We start from the raw sequence: 27,732 nt of genomic DNA on the forward strand, positions 1-27,732 counted from the left end.
GGGCGGGGGCAGGGTGGGGGGGCATGAGCACCCACCAGCACTGACAAAAAAGTCTGAGCCTGTGGGTGGAGATGGATGGCAGGAGAGAGAGAGATCACTTGATCGTTACCTGTTAGGTTCACTCCCTCTGAGGCACCTGGCATTGGCCACTGCCGGAAGACAGGATACTGGGCTGGATGGACCTTTGGTCTGACCCAGTATGGCCATTCTTATGTTCATGAACAGTTAACCTTTGGATAGCTTCAAATGACTCACTAGCTCAAACACCCAAGCTCCAAAAGGGGGCACTTGGCAGGAATTCACATTTCTGTTGAGTGATGCTTTCCCAGCAGCACTAACCTCTAGAGAATCCAGCCAAAACCCCTGTTATTTGGAGGAATCCTACCTGGAATTTAGCAAGCACTGAGGCTTCATCAGTTACTCCTCTTGTTAAAATTCACTGCTTCATAGATTCAGAAGGGACCATTACGAGCAGCTAGTCTGACTTCCTGCATAACACAGGCCATACAGTGATTCCAGCATCTAGCCCAAGGCTTGCGGTGGGACAGGAGCATTCTTTGTTAGACAGACGCCCAATCTAGACATCAGAGATGATCTGCTAGTTTTTAGAAATCCACACAACTTTCTCTACAGTGACTGCAAGACTGAAAGAGAGCGTGTATAAGAACCATCCAGTATTGCTAAGAATTTTGAGAAAGTCTACTAAGTGTTGGAGATTCCAAAGAGTAGACCTCCTTTACACACACATTCTCTCTCTCTCTCCCTCCCCCCCCAGTTTGCCCATCCTCAATGACTCCATTAAAATTAGAAGACAAGAGAAACTGCCTTTTTTGAAGATGTAAGATGTTAGGATAGCATTTAATTTTTTTCTATGTAATGCACTACTTCCTTCCAGTGGGGGCTAAGAGTCAAAATACGACAAGAAAGGATTTCTTGCATTATTTTCAGCCCCACTGGAAACAGCAAGTACCAGAGAACTCAAGAGATAGAACCTGACGTGAGTTTCTCAACTCAATTTTGCAAACCCAGGAAGCTTAAAATAAAGGCAAAGAAAACCAGTTGCATTTGCAGGTCCTGGAGTCATACAGCAAAATCCTGACATCTATACTCAGGCAAAACACTGAAACGAATGGGAGTTTGCATGAGTAAAAGTGAAGTGAAGGCACTCGGGGCTTGGCATATTTTGGAAGTATGTTGACTGGCCCAGAATATCCTCTTACACCGGGGTAAATGAGGAATGACTTCATGGAAGCCAATGGCATTAAACCCAACAAGCCAGAAGAGAATCGGGCCCTTTGTCTCATTAAGTGAAGGAAAGGATCCATGAAATTATGGGTAGCTAACATCTTCTCTTTTGATCATGGCTACCATTAATAAATTCTCCCTCCCCCGCCCCCGCAGTTCTCTCCTGGATCATCCAGCTCCTTCTTACCTTTGTACTGAGGCGTGAACTGCTTAATGGCTGTGGGGAGCGACTCGTAGACCCACTGCTCCTGGGAGATGAGGGGTTTGCAGACGGTGTGCTCATCGTATTTCATCATGCTCATGTGGCCCCCAACCTGATGGACGAATGGCTCCAAGAGGACCGCTTTCCTGGAGTCCCCCGTGTCCAACTTATTCTGCACCACCATGCTATCTGGAGACCTGTGGGCCAACTCGTACTTGGGCCAAAGCGAAACACGCTCCTTGATGGAAGTGCCCTCTTTTTTTTAAGTAGCAGTGAACCGGGGTCTGTTGCAGGGAAGCAACTAGAAGATGGGCTTGGGTTTATCAGCCCCAGGGAGCCTAGATCTTTGCTGCTTTACCACGAATAGGTCTTCTGGCTTCTCAGTGCGCTATAGTGAACGTCTCTGCAAAGTGAAGGATAAATACAGAATGTGAGAAAACAGGAACAAATCACTTCCAAACATCTTCCTGCTTTTCAGTGGAGCTCTTCCAAGGCTAAGGCTGCCTCCAATAGCTCCCCCTATGCTCCTGCATACATCACTCTCCAACCCAAGAGAAGCCTCCCATGCAAGCAGGGAGAGTTATACATTGAAGGCATGTGCAAATCCCACCCTTATAAGGTGAGCTCTATACATGCACATGGCTGGAGTCCAGGGCTTGAGCTGCAGATCCAATTTAAATCTGGTGGAGGGGGGCAAAAAAAAGTAGGGAAGGGCAATCTAAGAGAGCTATCGGGTTAATGTGGCTCCCTCTGAGATTAGCTAGATCAGGGCATTCCTTCTGCCAGCTAACACCAAGCTATGATCTTGGCGCTCCTTTCCCCTCCTACAGGTAACCTGAGGTTAGGATAATAATCCTGATCTGCTAAAACCACGTTGTTGATGAAGTTCTCAACCTTTTCTCAAGTTGTCCCAAGGTTAGGACATTCCCTGCCAGTGGGTTATTTATAAAGACCTCTGTACTCTGGAAATCTCTGTGAATGACATTCTCACATAAAGCCTATCTCCCACCCCCTACCCTTCCTCAGGAAGCTTCTCCACCTCCTACCCTTAGAGGAACCTCAGACCAGGACATTCCTTGTCAGTTAACACTAGGACATTAGTAAAGGTTTCCCTCCCCCTTTCTAAAGGAGGCTGGGATCAGGATATTCTAGGTCAAGATGGAACAGTAGTGACATTAACACTGACCACAATCTACAGATAAGCTGATAAACAGCTCCCACCCCGAATCCCCCCGCATCTCTCCAAGACATACTCCATTCTGGGGTAAAACATAAGGAAACCCACAACTAGTACATGCATTACGCCAAAGGGCCTGATCCTGACCCCATAGGAGCTTTCCATGGACTTCCATAGAAATGGGACTTGGCCCCAGGCCTAGAATAATCAACTAGAAAAAAAACACACAGCCCTGTATTTGTCCTGGTGGCCCTCCCAATTTCTATTAAGCCAAACTGCCCATTGACGTCATTTGGAGCAAGATTAGACTCAGTTACTGGGGATAATAATAATAGGCCCAATTCACTCTGCCCCACGGCAGCTGAATACGAGGACAGGACTTCTGCTGCCAGAAGCGCTCTACCTGTGAAGGTTTGTTTCCCCCAAGGCATGGAGAGCCCCCAGCCACAGAATGTCCCTCTGCTGAAGGGCCTGCATTGCAGTTGCACTGAAGATGAATTTGGCCCTACAAAGCCAGTCTACCTGAAGGAACAGTTTCTTTGCAATTCCCCAGCCCCAACTCCGATGGCCAATGCTGGAAAACAGAGAGGGAGATGTGTTCTTATGCATGCAGGATTGGTGAGTGAAATGGGACACCGGGAATGTAAACAAGTGCATGGTAGAGACATTCTGGGATGGTGATCTGGCCTTCCAGTAACCTGCCAGCACTTGACCATTCCAGTCAAAAGAGGGCACGGAAAGGGTCTGGAGAAATTCCTTTCTGTTGCCCTTCCTTTCCTCTCAGCCAAAGACACAGGTTTTGTGGCCTTGCCCCATGTTGTGTAACACCGTAGTGTACAAGAAGTGTCACTGAGCTCAAGGCATAAGATACTATTCAGTGGGAATAGCAGAGTCTACCTATCTTAGGTACTCATACGGTTCGCTTTACCCCAGCATCCGAGCACATTGCTATCTTCGATGCATTTATCCTCACATATATCCCTGTGAGGGAGGGAAGAGCTGTTCTGCCCACTTGCTGATGGAGAATGGAGGCACAGAGAGATTAAATGTCTTGTCCAAGGTCACGCAGGAACCCTGTGGAGGAGCCAGGTATTGAAGATGGTCTCCCAAGCTAGTGCTCTAACCACCGGGCCATTCTCCCTCTTTGCAATGTGGCATCAAACTGAAAATAAACATTGTACGCTCTGATTTGCTTTTAGCAGCAGTGGACTCCCAATCTAACAAGTTCTCTGGCTTGAAAACACCAGGAGAGTCAACGCTCAAGTGCTTCAACACTTTCTCCTGTTAATAATGAAATCCCTGAATAAATGAACACTTCAGCTTGGGTGCCTGGTTTTTGCATGGAGGACTTGTTCAAGTTAGATGAACTGGACTAAGGGAACATACACTCATCCCCAAGGAGAAATGAGATGAAAAGGTTTAAGAACAAGTCCCTTTCTGGGGGAAATTTCTTCCCCTCCACTCTGCCCAAATTGAGGTGTTTAAGCTCAAACATTTCCCAGGATTTCTTTCCCCTGCCAATTTTATCATCACCCTATGCCACAGAATGGGATTTTTGCCATACAGTTGCATAGATACAGTCTAAACTAGCACTTACTTCCTGAAGGCACAATGCTGAGCCATTTATCTGAGAGTTTTTCAATGTATGTCTTTAGAGCCACTCGAGAACAAACAAAAGTATTTAACATTTCTGAGTTCCATCAACTTTTACCGATTATTTTGCTCTTTAAAGTGTTTTTTGTTTGTTTGTTTGTTTGCTAATAGATTTATCGTAAATCACCTTTCAAGCCAGAGAACAAAGTGTGATTTCAATCCAGCATGTATTGCTTTGGAGATATTCCAAGGCTGGAAAATAACCGAAACAATGCGCTCACCGTCCTAGCAACCTTCACATCTCAATGTGCGTCAGGAATAAAAGCAGCTTCACGAGGCTGTTATTGTTCACACCTCAGCAAAACTCTGAACAAGAGCTGCACTAAGTGAAAGGGGCTGTTTTGATTTGCTGGCATTCTGAAGCAGTCCATCCTGACCACATAAATGTTACCATGAGCCCTCAATGAGTCACCAGTAGCGTGTCTCTGCTTGTCTCAAACAAGGGAGCCTTGAAATTAATCCCATCTGTTGCTTAAATTATCTCAAGTGATGAAAGATATTTAGGCCAAAAAAACCCCAAAACATTGAGGGTTACAAATCATTTTTAATCCTCCAAATTTTCTCATTAGAAACTGCAGGGATTTATTTTTCCTCCAAAGACGGTGAGATGCAATCCACGTAGCAAAAAGTGACTCTGTGGGTAGAAATAAGAGATAGTCCAAATATAAGGAGTGGGAAATGCTTTTTAGGAAATGCCCCCCTCTTCTTTCTTTTTTTTTTTTTTGACAAAATCTCAAAATGTTTGAAATTTTTGCTTGTCTGAAAAAAGAAACATGTTTCGTGAATTTTCCTCCCCATATTTTTGGTCAAAATCCCTGAACATTTTCTCAAAATCTTGTTCAAAACATTTTTCTTCAAAATGTTCTCAAACTCCCAGTCAGCTCTTATGAAAACACAGAAGTGCATTTGTGTGTGTTTCGGTGATTTGCATTTCCCACACATAAGGACTAGAAGGGGGAAACGCTCCACTATTTAAAAAACACTCCTTATCCTAGGTGTGTCGGATGTCAGGCCCTATAGTCAATGCCCATTTTAGAGGACAAGAGTTGGAAGTATTGCCCAAGGCAGAGATAAATTATAAGCCAGCAGACTCTAGCCAGCAGAGGGCTATGATGCACACAGGCTTAGCTCTTCTGTTCCACCAATTCAAGCAGGCCAGCTTTTAAAAGTGAAAGCAGTTTATATTATTTATTTGTGATCTTACAATACACATGCACAATAAATATATTATCAAGGCCAAATCACGAGGTCCTTACTCAGTTTCCACTAGGTTCTTCCCAAGGCAAAAATCTCACTGCTCAGATTCTACAGTGATGGGGCAAAATAAAGACAGACAGACAGTATCTGGCCTTGTACAATAGAACCTCAGAGTTACGAACACCAGAGAGATGAACTGACCAGTCAACCACACACCTCGTTTGGAACCGGAAATATGACATCAGGCAGTAGCAGAGACAAGACCAAAAAAAAAAAAAAGCAAGTACAGTACTCTGTTAAATGTAAACTACTAAAAAAAAAAAAAGGGAAAGCAGCATCTTTCTTCTGCATAGTAAAGTTTCAAAGCTGTATTAAGTCAATGTTCAGCTGTAAACTTTTGAAAGAACAACCAGAACATTTTGTTCAGAGTTAAGAACATCTCACAGTTATGAATAACCTCCATTCCCGAGGTGTTTGTATAGGGTTACCATACGTCCGTATTTTCCCGGACATGTCCGGCTTTTTGGTTCTTAAATCACCATCTGGGAAGAATTTTTAAATATCTAAAAACATCCGGGATTTTGCCATTATTATTTTTCCCGAAAGAAGAGTTGGTCATTCAAGAAAGAGAGTGAATGTTGATCATTTGAGAAAGAAAGTGAATGCTGATCACTCGAGAGAGTGCCCGCTTTCCCTCCCCCGAGCTCCCAGCGCGTGCGCCACAAAACAGCTGTTTCGCACAGCTGGGAGGGAGGGGGGAAGGAGGGGAAACACGGCGCGCTCAGAGGAGGAGGTGGGGCAGGGGTGGGAATTTGGGGAAGGGGTCCAATGGGGCAGGGAGGGGCAGAGTTGGGACGGGGACTTTGGGGAAGAAGTTGGAATGAGGGCAGGGAAGGGGTGGAGTTGGGGTGGGACTGGGGGGCATGAGCAAATACCTCCTCCCCTGGTGGAGTGTCCTCTTTTTTGAATGTTCAAATATGGTAACCCTATGTTTGTAACTCTGAGTGAGGTTCTACTGCATTTAAAATAAAGACATTCATTCAATCTAGTTAAAAACATTTAGGGGGCTATTTATGTTTTACTTGGACGAAAAGAAATAGAAAATATCTGTCTGTCTATTGATAAATCCAGGCTCCAGAGCTGATAAATCCGTAGACGGACAGATTTCAGGGCAGATAGTCAGCTGGTATAAATCGTCAATGGCACTAATGCAGTTTAGGAGCTGAGGATATGGCCGATAGATTAGATAGCTACAGATTCACAGACAGACAGACATTTCTTCCACATCCTGTATTACCACACCATTTCCCTTTAATCTTTGGCCTCAAAACACACTAAAGCTCCTCCCTGCAACACAGCGAGGGGGCTGATCGGTCAGGTTAAATCCCCGCTCTTTCACAGGGCTCTGGCATGTGGCACACTGGTTGTAGCAGCGTGGGAACAGTTTGCCCTAAGCGCTGTCCATGCAGGGTCCCTGCTCTGTGGATCAACAGAGGCCTCTGGAGCCGACCTTGTTTCACCAGCCCTAAATTTCCCCTTTTCAAACGTTATTAGAATCATTAACTCTCCCTTCTCTTTTGCACAGGTGGGTTTCTCGTCCGAGCCCCAGACTTATTTACAAACCCGCCTCCTGGTGTCCTCGGCGGGAGGCTGCTTTTGGGCTGGATTCAACATTCATCAGAATCAGTATAAGCCTTTTCCTGAACTTCAGATCCGGCCCTCGCTGTATTTCCACACAGACTTTTCATGCACAGCCAAGCAGGTGCCACATTTGCGCTCAAGGGATTTTAAAATCTGCTTTTTCTGCTCTTCCCTTGACCACGGCCAAATGGGGAAAGAATAGCTACCTATGGGGGCAGAGTGCCAAGAATGAACAGCTCTGTTCTCTGCAAGGAGCTCTAACCATCCTCCCAGAAATCCTTAGGGCCAGAAGCCCTGAGCCCTTTTATCTTGCATCTCCCTTCCCGAAAGAATCTGATGTTCATCAAGTTTATGGCTGGTGCCAACGTCCCTCATAAACATGATGCAAAGATGCAGTGTGCGGCACCGATGGATTTATTCAGCTGCTTTGTACAGCAGCAGGACATAGGGAGGAAGGGTAGAAATCGCATTAGCCTGGATTGATAGGCAGCTAAAAAACATATTTCCTCTGCCTTCCATTGCTGGGGCGTTTGGGATAAAGTGCAAAGCAACAGTCACGATCTGGTAGCTGGGTAAACGTTCTGTAAGCCCTTGGCAACGCTCCCCAGCCCGTGCAGCGCCATGACATGTGGGCATATGGTTGTTGTGATTATAAATGTTCTGTCCTTGCATCATCCTTTGCTTAGGTGCCTGAAACTTCACGGAGACACCCGTGTCTTTTTACCCTTTCGTTCTGGGTCAGCTCCAGTTGCTCCTCCGCGGCACACTGCACTCGCCGTTCTGGGCTGATGCTAACTTAGCCGAAGGAAGGCTGCTGCTCTCACAGGGCCCGTTCTGCTAAGCCTACCTAACTCCCCCCACTGCAGTGAAGCTCGTGGCCTGGGGTGAACCTGAACGGGACATGCTGCTGTTCTCGGATGGGAAGGCTTTGCCTCCTGCTATGGCTCCCCTTTCCCAAGTGTCCTAGTTACATGCATCAGGACAGACTGGGATTTTGTTGACAGCGGTGTAAATCCAGAGTTAGCTCATTGGCACTGCTGCTGCCGTTACTCTGGATTTAGACCAGCGTGACTGCCAGAGGAATCTGCTCCACTGTAGCCAGGAAAATACTTTGGAGTCAAAGGCACAGACTAAAGCAGAGCTCCCCAAAGCCCATCTCATTTAGCAGCTCAGCGACTGCATCCTAGAGCAAATGTACAAACTGATACACAACGTGACAGCAAAGAGGAGGCCCGGATCTGCCACCTTCTGAGCAAGAGCTAGTTTTCAGACACCCCAGCGTTTGAGGGGGGGTTAGAGCAGACCCATTTCTAGAGCCCCCATCCATCGACCCAGGTGCTTATATAGGCATCATCCCTGTAATAGCAGAACACCAAATAGGTGTTTTATTTGGGAGCTCTTCAACCTAAGGAAAATAATTAGCTTTGTTATAGGCAGGATTAATCAGAATTGGACCCAGACTCAGCTGGTGCAAATCAGCGGAGTTCCAGTGACTTTAATGTCCCTACACCAATCTACACCAGCTGAGGATCTTGCCCTCAGAATAATTATCCAATCAACTCCCCCCACCATCACTGAGGTCTGGATAAATTGGGATCTGGATCGGAACAGACCCCGGCTTTGAAAAGCTAATCCGCAACCAGCAAAATCCATGAGATTCCCACATAGCCCCGGCTCTGTCCATCCCTGGGGTTTAGTCAACACAACCGTCAAATCCACACTGCCGTTCAACAGCCAGGTGTTGTCTGGTCATAGGCATTTCTGCTCCCTTGTCTGTCTATATCAACTGGTTGTCTCTTGTCTTTGTCTTACATTTAAATTGCAAGCTCTTTGGGGCTAGGACTGTCTGTTTGTTCTGTATATGTCCAGCGCCTAACACAAAGGGATTGTGTCCGATAATACAAATACATAATGAAGCATATGTAAGAATTATGCCAGTCAGCCACAGGATTTCCGGAGAGCCCAGAAAGGCAACTGAGAATGGAAATTAGCCTCATCTTTGCACAGTCTAATGAGCCCTTTTTGAATTTTCATTTCAGCCAGTTACCCTTGCATTCTTCTTACGTTCTCTTTGCCGCTTGCCGATCCATACTACCAAGGCAGGCCAAGCTCAAAGAGCTCTTCATCATTTCCCTGCCCGTTTGCAAAATCAAATAAGCAGTTATTAAAGGAGGCGTGCAGCGAGCGCACGACACTACCCCATAACAAAAATACTCACCCATCAGCGCCTGCCTGGCTGGTAGGACATTTACCCCAGCAGTGAGATTTTGTATGAGTATCCCAGTTTGTCTGGGTGCTGGTCAGCCCGGTTGGCTCCCTTCGATGCAGCCTAAGTTTGAAAGCCCAGCCTCGGTACATGGAATTGGGGAGGGCAGGGAAGTGAGCTGACATCCAGCGGGAGTCACCTGACTTTATGGGAAATTCCTGGCAGCCGTGGGTTATGTACAGCCAACAGCTGAGGCAAGTGGGTGGGGGAAGGAGGGAGTTACAGGGAGAAAGGAGAAAGAAAACACAAACAAAAAGGGAAAGAAAATGATGCCTTGGCTAGGAGTAAGTTGGCAAATAAAGGGGAGCTGTATGGGAATCCCTAGAGGGAGCAGTAAGAAAAGGAGTACTTGTGGCACCTTAGAGACTAACCAATTTATTCAAGCATAAGCTTCCGTGAGCTACAGCTCACTTCATTGGATGCAGGGAGCAGTGTGTTCCTTTTCTTGGCTAGTTGTAAGAGCTCCTTGCTTGGTTTTGCAATCAGCACTCCAGGAAAACAACTCTGCTTCCCGCTAATTTATTTTCGGCATCGTCTTTCGTAAAAGCTTCACTGAGCTATTGTTTTTCGCCTCTCACCTGCTTCCCTTTTAAAAGGCTCTCTGCTCCACCTGGGATAGCTTTGGCCTTTGCAAAGCTGGCTGCTATCAGTAGGGGGATATGGCCCCTGTTTGCTCACCTTTGGCGGGCTGTGAAACTCAGCAGGTGTTTGGGGACAGATATTAGCTAGCCAGCTACACAGCCAGCCAGGTGGTTCTAAAAACATTCTTCTGATCTGTTAATCCCATGAGCCTGGACAGATGGGTGTGTGCATGTTAGTGCTCTTTTGCTGGAGTGAGGCAGGCTGGGTGACACAATGGGATTTCACCTTCAGCCACCTGTGGTTTGCTAATATCAGCTCCATGAAAGCAACGGCACTAGGAAGCAGAATGGCAGAGGTGCGACAAGCCAGCCCCAGTTAGCTCTCACACAGCACTTTTCATCTGTAGATCTCAAAGCACTTTGCAAAGAAAGACTGTTTACAGAGGGGACAACAAACCTAAAGAGGGGAAAGTGACTCACTCAGCAGCAGAACCGAGAAAAGAACCCAGGTCTCCTGACTCCCTGTCTAGTGCCCTACCCACTAGACCAGTGGCTCTCAACCTTTTCAGACTCATGAACCCCTTTCAGGAATCTCACTTGTCTTGTGTACCCCAAGTTTCACCTCACTTATACGACTTGCTTACAAAATCGGACAAAAATACACAAGCGTCACAGCATGCCAGTACTGAAAAACTACTACTTTCTCATTTTTACCATATAATTATACAATAAATCGTTTGGAAAATAAAGACTGTACTTACCTTTCAGGGTATAATACATAGAGCGGTAGAACCAAGTCACGGTCTGTATGAAATTTTAGTAGGTACTGACTTCACTAGTGCTTTTTATGCAGCCTGTAGTAAAACTAGTTGATGTACCTCCAGGAGGACCTCGGCGTAGCCCCAGGGGTACACGTAACCCTGCACTAGACCACACTGCTGACAGGCTAGTGGTACAGCTGCCTAGAGAAAACTGACTCAGGGCATCTTCTTTGCAAAGTCAAAGTGTGATCATAGCACAGGTAGGCATGCAGTAGCTCAGACGTGGCAGAAGTGGCTAGCAACCCGAATACAATCCGGCTAGGGACCCTGGGTACATATTCAAGTTGCTAGTCCATGTTGCCATGTCTTCACTATTATTGTTACCGATGCTAAGTCGATAAAAGCTAACATGGGTATGCCTACCCCTGCTCTGCAGTGAAGACATACCCACAGAATCTCCCTGTAATGTGCCTGACTCAAGAGCGAGAGATGGAAAAGGCCTATTAGCTCATTCAGCTCCCTGCCAATGTGGGATTGTTCCTTAGAGTGTATGTGAGGACAGCATATTAGTTCCCTACGTTCCTTTCGCTGACAACTAAAAATGGAGATAGATGGCTGTATCTCAGACTGGAAATAAGGCCTACATGTTTAACAGTGAGAGTAATTAACCACTGAAACAATTTCCCAAGGGTCATGGTGGATTCTCCATCACTGACAATTTTTAAATCAAGATGGGAATGTTTTTCTAACAGATCTGCTCTAGGAATTATTCGGAGGAAGCTCCCTGGCCTGTGTTGTACAGGAGGCCAGACTAGATGATGACAATGGTCCCTTCTGGCCATAAAAGCTATGTATGTACCTGTGTCCCACCTAGTGCTGGGGAGTGGGGGCTGTAGCCAGAACAAAGAGACATTTTGTTTTTTATGCCACATGTGGTTGGCACATGTGAGGTTCTGATGGGGGGAGCGGGAGAGCAAAGCAAACGCTGCCCCTGGACTTGGAGAGAGGCTGGACAAGGCTCTGACCGTAAATAACATTTGCACTCAAGTTATGTGTGAGAGAGCAGATCGCCTGCAGAGGTCAGGAATACTACCCTGCCCTCTGCAAGAACCGGTGCGCTCATCTGTACTCATCTGGATTATAGGAGCAGCTGGAAGTTGAGATCGGGACGTGCTAAGCACTACACAGATGCATGGAAAGAGACAACCTGCTGCCCTGGAGAGCTTGCAATCTAAAGAGACAAGACAGTCCCACGTAGTTTTGTTATCCTCATGTAAAAGGTGGGGAAGAAGCCAGACGGAGGGTCGACCTAGCCAGCACACCTGAATTAGCTTTGGTTGACCAGCTCACTCAGAGCAGCAGTTTAGCCACAATGGCCTGGGTCCCAGGTGGGACTGTACTCAGGATAGCCTGTGCCACAACAGCTGTACGGCTCTTTTCAGTGAGGTAGCTCAAAGTTGGCCTGCGCATACCGCAGTCATCCCTCCTGTTTGCAGTGCAGACATATCCTACGTGACTTGACCACGGCCATACAGCCAGTCAGTGGCAGAGCCAGGAACTGATGAGTCCTAGCCTAATACCTTAGCCACAAACCCACCTCTCCAGAGCTCTGCCGCCACCATCCAATTCTTCCACCTTGCGTAGGATAATCATATCCCGGCCACAGAGCGGGAGAGATATATCATTGCCCAGTGGCATTAGATTACCGAGTGACGACACGTCTCTCCATCCCCGAAGCCTGTGTAACCCTTTACTAGATAAAACGTGCTGGACACCTCACGGTGACGTCCTTTTTTTTTTAAATTAGGGGCCAGATTCTAATCTCAATGGTGCTGGCGTAAATCTGGAACCTTTTCACTGAAATCAAGAGTTGCTCCAGATTTTACACCAGTAAATCTGCTAACAAGCCAGGAGTAGATTGTGCAGCCCTTGCTCACACTGGCAAGCGCCTACCCACATGACTAGTCCATGGATAAGAGGTGCCTTTAGCATTTTGCTCCCAAACTGCCTCTAGAAATGAATTTTATGAGAGAGGAAGGCTGGCTTCGTGGTTAGGGTGCGGGCCTCAGACTCAGGAGTCCAATTTGCATAATTTTGGGTAAAATAACTTGATCTCTCTGGGCCTTAGATTTCCCCATCTGTTCCTTCCTTTGTCTGTGTTTTCTACTTAGATTATAAATGCCTTGGGACAGTGACTGTCTCTTACTAATGTGTCTATACAGCACCAGGCACAATGGGGCCCCAATCTCAACTGGTGGTTTGTTTAGGCACTACTGTCATATAACCACCACAATAATCCCTGTGATCACAAAGGGCACTTGTCGGCTTTCATCTCCACCCCGCCTCCCTGATTCATCAACAAAATTTTCTGCGGAAAAGGACCTAGGTTCTGCGGAAAAGGACCTAGGGGTGACAGTGGATGAGAAGCTGGATATGAGTCAGCAGTGTGCCCTTGTTGCCAAGAAGGCCAATGGCATTTTGGGATGTATAAGTAGGGGCATAGCGAGCAGATCGAGGGACGTGATCGTTCCCCTCTATTCGACATTGGTGAGGCCTCATCTGGAGTACTGTGTCCAGTTTTGGGCCCCACACTTCAAGAAGGATGTGGATAAATTGGAGAGAGTCCAGCGAAGGGCAACAAAAATGATTAGGGGTCTGGAACACATGAGTTATGAGGAGAGGCTGAGGGAGCTGGGATTGTTTAGCCTGCAGAAGAGAAGAATGAGGGGGGATTTGATAGCTGCTTTCAACTACCTGAAAGGGGGTTCCAAAGAGGATGGCTCTAGACTATTCTCAATGGTAGCAGATGACAGAACGAGGAGTAATGGTCTCAAGCTGCAGTGGGGGAGGTTTAGATTGGATATTAGGAAAAACTTTTTCACTAAGAGGGTGGTGAAACACTGGAATGCGTTACCTAGGGAGGTGGTAGAATCTCCTTCCTTAGAGGTTTTTAAGGTCAGGCTTGACAAAGCCCTGGCTGGGATGATTTAACTGGGAATTGGTCCTGCTTCGAGCAGGGGGTTGGACTAGATGACCTTCTGGGGTCCCTTCCAACCCTGATATTCTATGATTCTATGATTCTATGAATAACTCAGTGGATATTCGTAAATCACTACACACAATTAAGGCCACAATGGTGGCAGTGAACAAGGAGTTGAAAAGATCTGGATGAAAACAGCAGGGATTTGAGAGGAAAATCTTGATGCTGAGATAACAATCTATTGATATAATAATTCCATCTTACTGGCAGGGGAAAACAGGACCATAAAGCACTGAGAAATTGAATTGATGCTCTGGGGCTGCGGCTGAGGTTAAGAATCTGACAGAAGATGACGAATCTGGAAGATGAAACAAAGGACCAGATTCTCATCTGATTTAGGTCTGCTCTACGCACCGTTTTTGTACTTGTATAACAATTATTTACCGATATGGTACAACCACTAGAGTGGATGCAGTTGTCTCAGTCTAACTTATTTCCCTTCCCGTACAGGAACAGCTATCCTGGTAAAAGCATTTACACTTGTATAACGGCACCTACATTAGGAGGGTTGTGCCGCATTCACTTTGCTGGTACAATTAAAGCCATGTCCTTTTTGTATGCACACAGCCCACTGTGTTACTTCAGTTTTACACCAGGGTAACTCACGCAAAGTGAAGGCAGCTGTGAGTCAGTCCCCTCCATTCTGAAAAGAGATGGCTTGCGGGAGAGAAAGAAAGGTCAGCTACAAAAAAAAAAAAAAAGACACTGAAAAATTTAGAACCATTAAACAACCTTTTCAGTTAGGAAAAATTGTTGGGAAAATTGATCAAAGCCTGCCCCTTGTCTTTCTCTCTGCGTAGCCCGAGGAAACCCCCTCAACAAAATGTCATTTCTGATCTCTTTCTTTAGTCCTAACATCTAGCCTATGCATTTTTTACAAAACATTTATCTTATGTGGTTTTGGAGACCTCACTTTGAGTAAATTTTCCTCGGGCAGTTCCTCGGTTGGTTTAAGTGATTCTGAGGAGTTAGGCCAGCAGAGTGAAGAAGGTATGTTCAAGGCCGGGGGCTGAATGCTGATCTCGGTTATGCCCATTTAAATCTGGAGTAATTCCACTGATGTCAGTGGAATTACTTCGGGATCCTGCCCTCTCTGATCTGTGAAATGGTATTTCTAAGATGCTTATCACCTTCTTATTTAGGCACTGATTGGATCTGATTCTCAGCTATTGTCTGGCCCTTTTATGCTGCTCTGGCCTGAAAGGGGGCAGAAACTTTCCCCTTAGAATAGCCACTCCCTCCCACCCCCCACAACTGAAAGGCTCTGCACTGGCCCTCCTCCCAGGCCTCTGCATCAGGGTGGGGCCAGAATGCACTGCCCTATTATGGTTCTCCGCATCTCAGAGCCCAGAGGGAGCTATGGAAAGCAGACTCTAGGAGCAGCCCAGGAGTTGCTCTAACTTACACTGTGGTGGCAGGCCGGCCCCTGAATGGAGTCCTAATACAAGGAATGCAGAGGCGGCTTAAAGCATCTGCACCTTCCCATGTCTGCCCCAAGCACAGGAACAGAGGAACAGAGAATCAAGCGCAGTGAAAAGACTCGCCTTCAATCTCCCCACCCCACCGCCATGCACCTTGCGCTGTGATTTACAGTTGTGCACTGTGGGGGTACAGCCCCCCATGAGAATGGCAGGGTTTCACACCCACTTTGCACAGATGTGTGTGGAGAATGACACCAGGGGCAGGCCAGGGGAAGATCCAGGTCCCCCACCCAGCTCTGTACTTTCCTAAGTGATACAATCTCTTTTTATAACTCCCTGACCAGAATAGATGGTGTTTCCACAGGGAGCCTACCAGGGAATTGCATCTGATCCCTTCTCCTCTGCTCCCGTGTTCTCTGTGGCTTTCCACTGCTGGGTACAGAATCCAGGGAGAGACTCCAAGTCTCGGGAAAAGTTTTCCAGGACTTCTTACCCCCCGAGCTGGTACTAGGTTTTGTAGGGATCCCTGACCTTGAGGCACCTTTACTTACAGCCTGAGGCCAAAATCATACAAGAGTTCTCTGCAGGGCTCCTGCCCCTGTTATGCAGGCAGGCATGCAGGTGGGACCTTACCGACCAAGCTTGACCTCACCTTACCTCTCTGCCTGCTTCCCTCTAGCACTAAGGAACATCCCTCCCACACCTAACCCCCCTTGTTGATAAGATTTACACAGGATCCCCAGACGCCCTGGCTGGCCAATTTAGCTAAGAAGCGCTAATCCCGGGGCTGCCAGCAATCCTGCAGTGACATAACCGAAGCTGCTGGCGCTCAAGGAAGGAAATAAACAATAGGGAGCCACGCCGGCAGCTGTTGCATTAGACTGGCGAATGGGCGGGGAAAGGGGAATGAGAGTTTGCCAAAGGGAAAAATTCCATAAGGAAATCGGGTTGTCATCAGACTTCTAAGTAGGAGTTATAAAGACCTTCTTTCATGCTGACTCCTATGCTTAATGGCCTATGTGCCCTAGGCCTGACTCCCGGCTGAACTACACCAGGGGTGGTCATTTACACCTGTGCAAGGTGATGTAAAACACCAGTGCTGTACCCCCACATTGCACAGGGCTGGGCAGGGCACGTTCTAGGGAGAATCAGGCCCCTCAAGAACCCTTTGGATTATTGCTTGGAAGCTGGGTCTAGAAGCCGGGCTGTAAGGGCCACGTTCACAGCTGCCCTGCAGCCCCTTTGCCACTGCGAGGCTGCTGCAAAAAGAAACCAAGCCCCTCACCCAGGAGTATTCCCAGTGCACTGGACCCTATGCTGGGCACAGAGTCATCTCTGTGTCCCCTGCACAGGATCCCCACCTAGGGCTGCCAACCCTCCCGGTTTCGCCGGGAGTCTCCCGAATTGGGCTCTATCTCCCAGAGGCTACTGAAGCCAAACAGGGAGATTTTAGGTCGCCAAAAGTCTGGTGGCATAGCGGGGCTAAGGCAGGCTCCCTACCTGTCCTGGCCCTGCGCTGCTCCCGTAAGTGGCTGGCACATCCCTGCGGCCCCTGAGGGAGGGGCAGTGGGTCTCCGCATGCTGCCCCCGCCCTGAGCGCCGACTCCACAGCTCCCATTGGCCAGGAACTGTGGCCAGTGGGAGCTGCGGGGATGGTGCCTGCAGGCGAAGCCCCCTGACCCACTCTTCAGGGGCTGCAGGGAAGTGCCGGCCACTTCCGGGAGTGGTGCGGGGCCAGGGCAGGCAGGGAGCCTGCCTTAGCCCTGCTGCACCGCCAACTGGGAGCCGTCCAAGATAAGTACCGCCCGGCCGTAGCCCACACACCTCAACCCCTCCCACACCCCAATCCCCTGCTCCAGCCCTGAACCTCCTCCCAGAGCCAGAACCCCAAACCCCCTCCTCAAGGAAGGGGCGGGGCAGGAGGCAGGGCAAGGGTGTTTGGGTTTATGCAATTAGACAGTTGGCCACCCTATCCCCATTCTCTGGTACCGGGGCTGTTCTGGGGTGGGCTGGAGGAGGAAGGGGGAGGTGGCGATTCTGCATCCTTGCAGTGGCCCATCGTGGGGATCTCATCAGTGGCCCAAGTTAGGACAGCTCTCAGAGGCTCCAAATAGCTTGCCCCTCCCCTCGGTCCCTGCATTGCCTGCGTAATACTAATAATGAATCACAGTCCCAGTGCAGGGATGCCTCTGGCCCTCTGAGTCCCAGCATGGGGAGAAGGCTCCCAAGAGCACACCTTCCAGGCCATTTCCCCTCCTGCCCATTAACCATGGGGATGTATCAGTGTCTGTTCACTGACTGAGAAGGAAACCACTACACTGACTGGTTGAGAGAGAAATCAACTTAGTAGCCAAGAAGGCGCTTGCCCAACTCAAACCCGTCACGAATCCTGCTCTGTAGAGAAGCCAGGAGGCATTGTCGAGCATTGCTCAATAAATCAGGGGCCGAGTATTGAATAGCAAAACATCATGGTTATCTGGCTGGCCCAAGGCAATAAGCCTCTTTAAGCTCCATGCGGGCTGTGCGGCCCCCTGTCGGTGCCAAGGGGATACTAACATCTGTGATGTTCTGGTGGATTCCTGAGAGATGACTGCACCGGCTGGATCCTAAGCACAGCCTGGACCCGTTAGCTGCAAAGCCTGGCTCCCAAAATTCACTAGGGGGGTTTCCTTCCTTTTCTATCAATCAAGAGCTGATCCTGCAGGGTGTTGGGTGCCCACAGCTCCTGCTGGGCCCACAGTGTGGCCAGTTGTAAAGGTGGGGCGAGCTTGGGTCAGAAGGTGTAGGGATTTGGGGATCAAGGGGTTCACTTCGGGCCCCTCTCTAACCCCAAGTCCATTTGTTGAAGAGGATTTCGTGCTGGGCCGGAGTTCAGACTTAATAACACCTTCACGCTCCTCTGATCCTTCAGGCTGCCGGGGCCGAACGGGCCCCCCACCTCCCAACCCGAGTTAGAACAGCAGCAGGGCTGCTCTCACCTGCACCGGGCTGCCTGTAGTCCCCAGGCGCTGGTCCGGGAGGAGGGAACAGCAGGTGCACGCAATGCTCTGGCCACACGCCATACCTCCAGGAGCACACCCTAAAGGTGCAACCGACACAGCAGCAGGGCAGTGTTCAGGCAGACGTACACACGCCAGCTCTCCTCAGACTAGCCTCCAAGAACAGTAGAATGAAAGCTTGGGCTAGCTGCCCAGTACCTACTGATGGGGCGGTACTTAGGCAGTGGCTATTTTTAGACCCTATCTGGCCTCTGCCACAAGCAGGGGATGGTGCAGAGCCATTCCACCAGCCAGGGAAGGCCCCTCCATCCAAGGGCTGGACCCACAATCGCAGCGACAAGCAGAGCTGGACGAGCAATTTCTGATGAAATGATTTTTGGGGGTCAGAAAATGCCGGTTTTGCAGAGCGTAAAAGGTCAAAAGAATGCGAAGGAGTCAAAAGCTGAACACACCGTCGCCAAGTTATCGAAGCGAGACGTTCCGATTAACCTGATCCAAATGCTTTTCTTCAGATTACCGCATCCTGGAGATTTGGGCTTTTTGTCCTGATTTGGGATGGAGACAATTTTTTTCATCTTGAAAATTCTCTCGGGATGGGAAAACTGGTTCCCTGCTCAGCTCTAGTGACAAATCAGCCCTTGTGTGCAGAAGGCTCTGATTTACAAGGGAGCATTAATGTGCTTCTATATCATGTTTTGATTTGTCCTTTCCCTCCCCAATTAAAAAGCTTCCTGTTTTAAGGGGGAGGTGGTTTCAGGACTGCACTGGTCTGGTGTCTCTCTGGGGGAGGGGGGGTAACGCACCTTGGTTGCAATGCAATTGGCTCTGACTGCAGCTTCTAGCGCTGCAATGAGAAAAGGGGCTGCCAGAGGTTACATCAATATTGTGCTTGGATTAAAGAAACTAGGAGATGCATCCACCTCTCGTCTAAGTTCACTGAAGCCAATAGGGAAAAACCAGACCCTGCAAGGCAGGGAAAGAAAAATCACAGACATGTCCTTGGAATTAATCTCTCTCCACTCACTTTACTAAGTTTGTCCTACAACAAATCCTGGTCCCCTCTGGGAACTGGAGGAGCAAGAATTTACGAGTTTAATTTATCTGGAGCCCTCATCTCCCCTGCCCCCTGAGCAAGAGATGGGGAAAGGAGAGGCTTGTTCTCCCTGGCCCGAGTCCCTGATTGCTCCCAGGTGCAAAGGAAAGTTATTTAGGGCAGGTGACAGCCGTGTGAGCGACAAGAGTTGCAGCTGGTCACACATGAAAGCGTGCTCTGCCCCATGCTAGGTTGTCAGACAAGGACTCTGCAGAACAAGCACTGGGGATGTATATGTGACAGTGGCCAAGAACACACAGGAGGGGTAATGATACAGAGACCCCAGGTGTGGCCAGAGAAAGTGCCTTTAAAATACAGGTGGGTGAATGCCCATAATGTACCAGAAGGCTCTGCTAGATCCATCATTAATGGGATTCAGCGCTAAACAAACCAGTCATTCCTTAAACTGATGGGAAACCGACAGCACGATCAAGATACTACTCTGAAGGCTGAAGGACTCTCCTGTTCTACTGGAGACTGATCCTGTGAGGTGCTGAGGGGGCTTGACAGGATCAGGCCCTTATTTGCCAGATACAGCAAAGGAGGAAAGAAATATATGGGCTAAGGTCTGGGTCACCATGGCCACCCTGCTACTTGTAACTCAGTTGAGCTAGCAGGGACATGCCTCCTTGAGCTGGAAATCACACCACCAGCTCCATGTCATGGCCACCCCCTCAGTGGCTCTGTTCCCCTCACATGGCGATCACAGCACTGCCCTGCCTCACAGGGATGTTCTGAGCCCAAATGCAATAAAGACTGTGAGGGGCTCAGATATAATCAGGGAACGGGGGCCAGATAAGTCCCTGCGAGAGACAGAATCCTGGCTCTTCTCTACCGTGAAAGGCCACACAGATGGCCATTGTATATCAGTATTATAACACCCTGGCCTTAAACAAGTCAAGCATCTTTTCATTAAAGGGAGGTCAAACAGACCGGTGTCAACACTTCAGCCCCATCGCTGCCTGAAGCTCGGCTCCGACGTCCGAAACAGCCAGTCTGCTCTTCACAGGTGCTGAGCACCCACTGAGGTCGGCGCTAACCGTGGGTGCTCAGCGCCCCGGGCTCATAAATTGCCATTTTGCCAGGCTCGCCATGAGAGCCCCTCCTTGTGCTTTTCAGCTACTGCGCACTCAGTCCCTCTGGGGGGATTTACACCCAGCGTTCTGCCCTGTGTTGTGCGTCGGCTTTCCCCGAGAAACAGCTGGTCTCCCTGAGACTAAACAGGCTGGGACTAGATCTCAGCCTCCTGCTTCACCACGGGCACCTCAGCCGCAGAGGGCAGGAGGGAGTCGGCCCATGCTCACTGGAGCCTGTATCTCCCCATTCTTGCTAGGAAAGGTTGCTCTGGTGCTTCTCTTCTTGCACATTCCCCTGTGAGAGAGGCAGGGCGTGCGGCACGACAGAGCAGGCAGAGGAGCGGAATATAAACGGAGCAGAGGGTGGAGCGGGATCCATTGGATCAGCAGAGGCAAAAGCCAGCAGCAGGGGTGTCTTACTCTGGTGGTCTCCCACGGATGGGGCCAGGGCCACAACGGGGGGCGGGGTTCTTGCTGTCGCAGCTGTCCAGGTCTCGGGCACCCCCGAGGGCCAAAAGAGGCTGTGGTCGGCCAGTGAGTGCAGCAGGGAACATCAGAGAGCGGGGAGGATGGCATCGTTGCTGGGGGCTGTGAATTGAGAGGTGTCCCCCACCCAGAGCTGGGGGCAGGCTGCTGGCCCTGGGGAACCACCCAAAAGAAGCTCTCAGCTAGAGAATTTTTAGGGCAGTGGTTTTCAAACTGTTTTTTTGGAAACCCAGTTGAAGAAAATTGTTGATGCCTGCAACCCAATGGAGCTGGGGATGAGGAGTTTAGGGTGTGGGAGGGGCTCAGGGCTGGGACAGAGGACTGGGGTGCGGGGGTGAGGGCTGCGGGGTGGGGTCAGGAATGAGGGGTCCAGGTATGGGAGGGGGCTCTGGGCTGGGGGTTGGGGTGTGGGAGGGAGTCAGGGCTTTGGGCTGGGGGTGCAGGCTCTGGGGTGCTCTCGTCTGCAGGCACCATCCCCCCCAGACGGTGCTCGGGGTGAGGGCAGCACGCGGAGTCCCGTGGCCCCCCTGCCTAGGAGCTGGACCTGCTGCTGGCTGCTTCCGGGGCACAGCACGGTGTCGGAACAGGACACCTTAGCCTGCCTTAGCCGGGCAGCACCGCCGATGGGACTTTTAACAGCCCAGTCAGTGGTGCTGACCAGAGCTGCCGCGATCCAGCACCTTCCATTCTGCAACCCAGTTCTGGTCACGACCCACGGTTTGAAAACCACTGTATTGGGGGATGCTGTATCTTGGGTCCACCCCCTTGGGACCCTCATAGACTGCAGGTGAGTGCCCTGAGTGGCTGTGGGACATGACATAGGGCTCCCTCACTCTCTCCTGGTGAAGCTTTGCACGAGATAGCGAGGTGAGAGCTTTCCAACGGCTTGTCAACACAACTGCTGTGCTTAACGCGGGTTTGCGAAGGAGCAGCTTGCTTGGGGGCTAGCTGGGCTTGGTGAAACACGACAACCTTGGCATGTTGCACCAGTGAGGACACAGTAACTCAAGCACAGCTCTGCAGTGTGGCTGCTCACACCTGGGTGCAGATCACCCCATCTAATTCTGCAGTGAAGACGGGCCCTCTGAGGCTGGGAGCCTCCCGCTCAGCAGAACTCTGCCCCTTCCACAGGCCACAAGGAGATTGTATTTATACCCACTCCTGTATTTTCCACTCCATGCATCTGATGAAGTGGGTTCTAGCCCATGAAAGCTTATGCCCAAATAAATTTGTTAGTCTCTAAGGTGCCACAAGGACTCCTCGTGTTTTTGCTGATACAGACTAACATGGCTACCACTCTGAAACCTGCCTGTACTTAGTGACACAGGAGGAAGTTAATTGCAGCAAGGAGCTGACCAGCGGGCCCTAGCCAGGCTCATTATTATGATTCTGGGATGTAACGTACCAAAATTAATACCAGAGGTTCAGTTTCACCCCATGTAATGATCTCATCAGAGCCTCCTCCATCTCATCAGCCCACCTGCCAGTAATTATAGATTAACTTGACAGCCCATCCCTTCCTATCATATCTCCTCCCCGCCCCGGGGAAAACAGGCACACATCTGGTGGAAAGGTCAAGAGCTAACTTTCATTCTCTTGCCTCTGTGAAGTCAGCCGCACGCCACGGGCTGCAAAATAACTGCACTCCCAGCAAGTTATAAATTACAGCAGTAAAAGCCGGCTTCTTTCAGTCAATCTTACCTAAGCCAGTAAAGGAGACGATGAGCTTTTATGCTCAGACAGCAAGAGTGCCATTAGCTCTTTGTTACAGACAGTCAGCATCCTGGAAAGGCGCCTGCAACGGGCTCATTCTATCTCCACCATCACAGCACAGATGAAAAAGCATAATTCTTCTTTTGCTTTGTCTGAGGAAAGAGGGAAAAAAACTAATCTCATTTTTCCCCCCTGTGAGGAACCGTCTAGTCACTTTAGTACTTGAGCAAACAAGATTGTGTCTTAAAGTCCCTTCTTTTTGTGATAACAGGTTGTTCTGAAAGCCCCCAGAGAAGCAGCAAAGATAGATACATGGAATAGAGGTAGATACTAAATGCCCTGGCTGTACAGTCCATTTTCAGAGACAACCCAGCATTCAGCTAGAGCAGGTGGACCTTATTGCCAAATTTACCAGAGCTCAGGGTGAGATTTTCAAGCGCTGGGCACCCACCACTGGGGATGGATTTTCAAAAGACCTCAGCTCCCCATGTGCGTACCCTCTTTGAATATCTGGCCTGGTTTGTGAGTGCTATGCCCTATTGAAAGTCCTGGCCTATAATTTTAGCCCCCAAGAGAGACAGAGACAATACAAATCAGAGGGACAGTTTGGCCAGCATCACCGGGGATTCCTTACCCCAAGCCTCCTCCCCGAATCTACATTTCTGCATGTGTTCTCCCCAAAAATCTGCCAGCTTTTCAATAACACAGGTAAGTAATTCAACTTTAGAGTTAACAGCCCATGGAGGTGAGAAGGGGTCTCCCTTCTCCCAGGGCTATCATCTCAGCCTGTCTCTGCAAGCTCCTATGATCAGGGCCTCAGTCTACAGACCTGGGGGAAACCTTTAAACCCCCAATACTTGGGGTCTTCTGTGCCTGCTGTTCCCAGACAGTGGCTTGTGGAGCGATAGCTGGTCTCTGATACTGAAATTAGATCATGCGTGGTTCTTCTATCTGAGCCCCTCACAGTCTTTAATGCTTTTGGGCTCAGAACATCCCTGTGAGGCAGGGCAGTGCTGTGATCGCCATGTGAGGGGAACAGAGCCACTCAGGGGGTGGCCATGACATGGAGCTGGCGGTGTGATTTCCAGCTCAAGGAGGCATGTCCCTGCTAGCTCAACTGAGTTACAAGTAGCAGGGTGGCCATGGTGGCCAACTGCCTCCTGTACATACCTATGGTCTCAGACAGGATCAGCGAGCCCCTCGCTGCTTGCAGTGTCACGCCTACCCACTATCGTTAGCGTGCTAGCTCAATCAGAGAGAGTGCAGATCTGTCTCCTCCAACAGGGAATCGCACCCTTCCAGCCCAATGTAGACATACCATAAACGTCTCACCCAAGGCCACAGGGGCAGTCTGTGGCAGAGCAAGGAATTGAACTCAGGTTTCTGGTTAGTGCCCTAGCCACTAGACCATCCTTCCTCAGTGGTAAATGCAAAGAGATTGGTTATTGAGGCTGCTGGACTCAGGCAGACCCTGTGGTTCCCGCTGGATCACGCTCACGCGTGGTTCTTCGGCATTCCTGAGCTTATGCCCAGCTGTTAAACTGGCATTGGGTCTATTCACAAGGGGGTCTTTCAGTTCGGCAGAAGTGCCAATCCTGCATGGGTCATGACGAGAAGCTACATCTGTGCTCGGTGTGTCAGCAATGGCTGCCATGCTTTAGGGCCTTTTTTTCTAATCTGCTCAGTCCTGGGGATTCTCTGCGGTGAAGAACCAAGCTGAGCCGCTAATGCTCCGAGTCAGAAAGCAGAGCCGGGGTTGTGGACTAATCCCAATGGACAAGTTAAAGGTCTGGGGAAGAGCTTGGTATTTGCTTTGCACCAGGGCAGATGTGCTTGGGGCATGGGAGCTGAAGAGGCTGCTAAGGACCTTTCTGGTTCCCCTTACATGAGTGACAGGGCGGTGACTCGGCCCTTGGGCTGTCCCTAAACCATCCCAGAATTAGGGAATTGCTACAGGAGCTTCTTTGTGGGTGTGCACCATCAGGACAAGTTGGCCACGGAAAGGCCATGAGTACCCTATGGTTCAGCCAAAGTCCATTTATTCTCCCAGGGCCCAATCCTGCTCCCATCCAAGTCAAGGGTGCAGAATCAGGAACAGGCTCCTAGGGCAGTAGCTGACTTGCCAGCGTCTAGACTTGGATCCGCTCTTTAACGTCTCTCCAAGTCCAGCCATAAACTTCCTGCACCCCACCAAAACCTCCCTGCTCTAAGAGTCCAGCTTTGTCTGGGGGAGATAAAATACACAAGCAGACACACTGCTACTCATCAAGTCGCCGCGCCCAGAATGGCTCCCAAGGACCCCGTGGGAGAAGAGCACCCTCCCAAATGTCGCCTCTTATACAGCCCAGGCCGTAACTCCGCCCTCAGCAAGCGGCCAAGAAGCTCACTCAACCCGAGTGCCTGACAAACTGCTCTCTCTCTGCCCGCAGATTGCTCGCTGCAGGAGTTCTTCACGTTATTGGGGAGAGCACATCCATCAGCTATGCATTCATCTCAGGCTATTTGCTACCATCACACTGTTCACTCTGCTTGGGTGTTATATCCCTTCCCCACAGCCCCACCGTACCTCTGTCTTGTCTATCCAGATCATAAGCTCTTAGGGGCAGGGACCATATCCTATTCTGTGTATGTACAGCACCTAGCACCATGGGGCCCCTCTCAGTTGGCTCTTAGGCACTACGGTAATAAACAGGATTATTATTAACAATACTGTCACCTGGTTTGTGGGTGCAGAGCTCCCAACCTCCTCTAAGAAACCACAACAGATGGAGGTCGGGGGAAATTCTTGGACACCTGACTTTGCTTATTTGCTGTGGGCTGGGAATTTGTACCTGTATTGGTAGGAGAACTGTGGGCTGCCTCCCATCAAGAGGCTAATAACCTTGGGCAACACAAATATAAGGGCCCAAATCACAACCCAAAGAAGCAAGCTGGGGAAACTTTTGAAGGCTTTTGGGTAATACAGAGCAGGCTCCATCATATCTATCATTTATTATAGTTAACTAAACTTCCATCCACCCTGCAACTTCATCCCTAGGCAGCAGCTGAGAAGGGAGCTGGGGGAGGTTAGTGGTGCCAAAGCGTTGGACTTCGGCACCTAAAGTAGCAGTTAAGCACCCTAGGTCCTCCTGTGAATTTCACTTGGTACCCACGGAAAAACAAGAGTTTAAAGCTTCCTCTGAAACACCTGATATTAGCCATGGTGAGTGACCGGATACTGGACTGGACATGGGTAACTAACAGGTTTCAGAGTAACAGCCGTGTTAGTCTGTATTCGCAAAAAGAAAAGGAGGACTTGTGGCACCTTAGAGACTAACCAATTTATTTGAGCATAAGCTTTCGTGAGCTACAGCTCACTTCATCAGATGCATACTGTGGAAAGTGTCACAGTAACTAAGTTACTTATAGGAGCCCCATTACAGCAGGGCATCTCACAATCTTCCATGTGTTTGTTCTCCCACCATCCCCGTAAGGTAGGGCACGTTGCAAATAGGGAGCTGAGGCACAGAGCCACAATCGTATGCAGGCTCCTAACTGCCACTGAAATCAATGGACATGCAGAATCTAAATACTTTTGCAGATCTGACCCAGACAAAGTGACTTGCCCAAGGTCCCATAGGAAGTTGGTGGCAGAAAAGCAAACTGAACCCTACTCTCCCAAGGGCCAGGCTAATGACTTTACCACTGGACCAGCCTTCCTCTCCACTACAGTAACTTCTATCTGCATAGGCAAAGCTGTAGAGATACTTCTCCGGTCACCCAGGGAAGCAGGAAAAATGGCATCAGAGTAAAAGATGATCAGATTCATCCCTTTCCACAGCAAGCATCACACTCAGAGCAGCCAGTTCTCACCACATACTTTTTTCATAAATCCCCTGCTCCAGGAGTTACACAAAAGACTCTCAGCTTTCATTTATTAATAAGGCAAGTTCTAGCTCTCATAGTTGCAGGAAAAAAAGCTTGAAAACACAGCCTGCGTGCACTCAAAAGGCTCTAGCACCAGAAGGCAAAGCAGAAAATGCCCAGATTTTAAAATCTGGGGTTTTTTAAAGCCAAGTTTTTAAGGGACAGGCTTGAAGATTCTTGAACACTTGGGGTTAGCAATACTGCAGCCTCGTCAGGACACCAGGGCAGACTAGGTGTTCATCTAACGTTTGCTTGACCACTACCAATTCCAAGTGCCTCAGTGCTAGGTACTAAACCCCATGATAAGAGGAGGAAACAGCAGCCGGAAGAGGAAAAACATATAACTTACCAACTAAGAAAGCAGGCAAGTAGCAAGCAGCAGCCTCTGTAAAATGGCCCCTGAGGGCTGCAGCTGTGTGACTGGGCCACATTTAAAGGGCCAGCCCTAGAAAAGCCTGCTGAAAAAAAAGTTCCTTTCAGAAGGGATAAAAGAAAAGGAGTACTTGTGGCACCTTAGAGACTAACCAATTTATCTGAGCATAAGCTAGCTCACGAAAGCTTATGCTCAAATAAATTGGTTAGTCTCTAAGGTGCCACAAGTACTCCTTTTCTTTTTGCGAATACAGACTAACACGGCTGTTACTCTGAAACCTGCCAGAAGGGATAGAGTTAGTAACAGCCTAGAAGCTGCTCTTTTGGAAAGGGGCCAGATGGAGTGCATTTCTTCCTGACCCTTAGGATGGAGAAAGGAAAGGGTCTCAGGTGCATCCGCTCCTTACAATGCACTGAAATGTTTCACCTAAGGAGAGATCCGTCTGAGAGATGAAATCAGTTGTAGCCATCTTCAGCTACCCGTTTTTGGTACTAATTCATGAGAGAGAGTTGCGAAAGATAGTGATGGTTCCTCCCTGGTCTCTGCTAGCTAAGCTATCCCGTGGCCAGGGAGCAAATTTAACAGGAAAAGCAGAGGCAATGAGATTAGCTGGGCAGCACTGCAAGGAATTTTCCACCTAGCAAGACATGAAGGCCGAACACATTTACACCAGGGACTGTGGGTAGAGAGAAGGGTGGTGGTGGTGTATGACAGAGAGGAAGGGAGGACTAATGGGGAATGGAGGGAGTCTGTGGCTTTATGGGCTGAACTTCCCAGGCAGAGAGTCTGGCTGGAGTGCTTTGAAGCTTTTGTTATGCACAGCTAAACTTGGAACCAGACATAGAATACAGAAGAGCTCTTGCAATCACTGAGTGATCAGTGAACATCACAGGCATGAATAA

At 49.2% G+C, this 27,732-nt stretch overlaps 1 protein-coding gene across 4 annotated transcripts in view; it reads right to left on the reverse strand.

Moving 5' to 3' along the window:
- The window catches only part of IP6K3 (inositol hexakisphosphate kinase 3), a 42,715-nt gene extending 15,857 nt beyond the window's left edge, over window positions 1–26,858 (reverse strand). The window contains exons 1-2 of one of the 4 annotated variants that reach the window (XM_048826390.2): window positions 26,807–26,858; window positions 1,433–1,850 (exon numbers count right to left, since the gene is read on the reverse strand). In XM_048826390.2, coding sequence (XP_048682347.1) covers window positions 1,433–1,631 — 199 coding nt within the window. In that variant the 5' untranslated portion in view covers window positions 1,632–1,850; window positions 26,807–26,858. Of the gene's footprint in view, window positions 1–1,432; window positions 1,851–9,333; window positions 9,573–18,162; window positions 18,546–22,539; window positions 22,928–26,806 lie in introns of those variants that run through there. The other 3 variants (XM_048826389.2, XM_075122067.1, XM_048826391.2) reach the window with 3 other exon arrangements.
- Window positions 26,859–27,732: the final 874 nt, after the last annotated feature.

The sequence above is a fragment of the Caretta caretta genome, chromosome 21, assembly GCF_965140235.1.
Source record: "Caretta caretta isolate rCarCar2 chromosome 21, rCarCar1.hap1, whole genome shotgun sequence".
Lineage (NCBI taxonomy): Eukaryota > Metazoa > Chordata > Testudines > Cheloniidae > Caretta > Caretta caretta.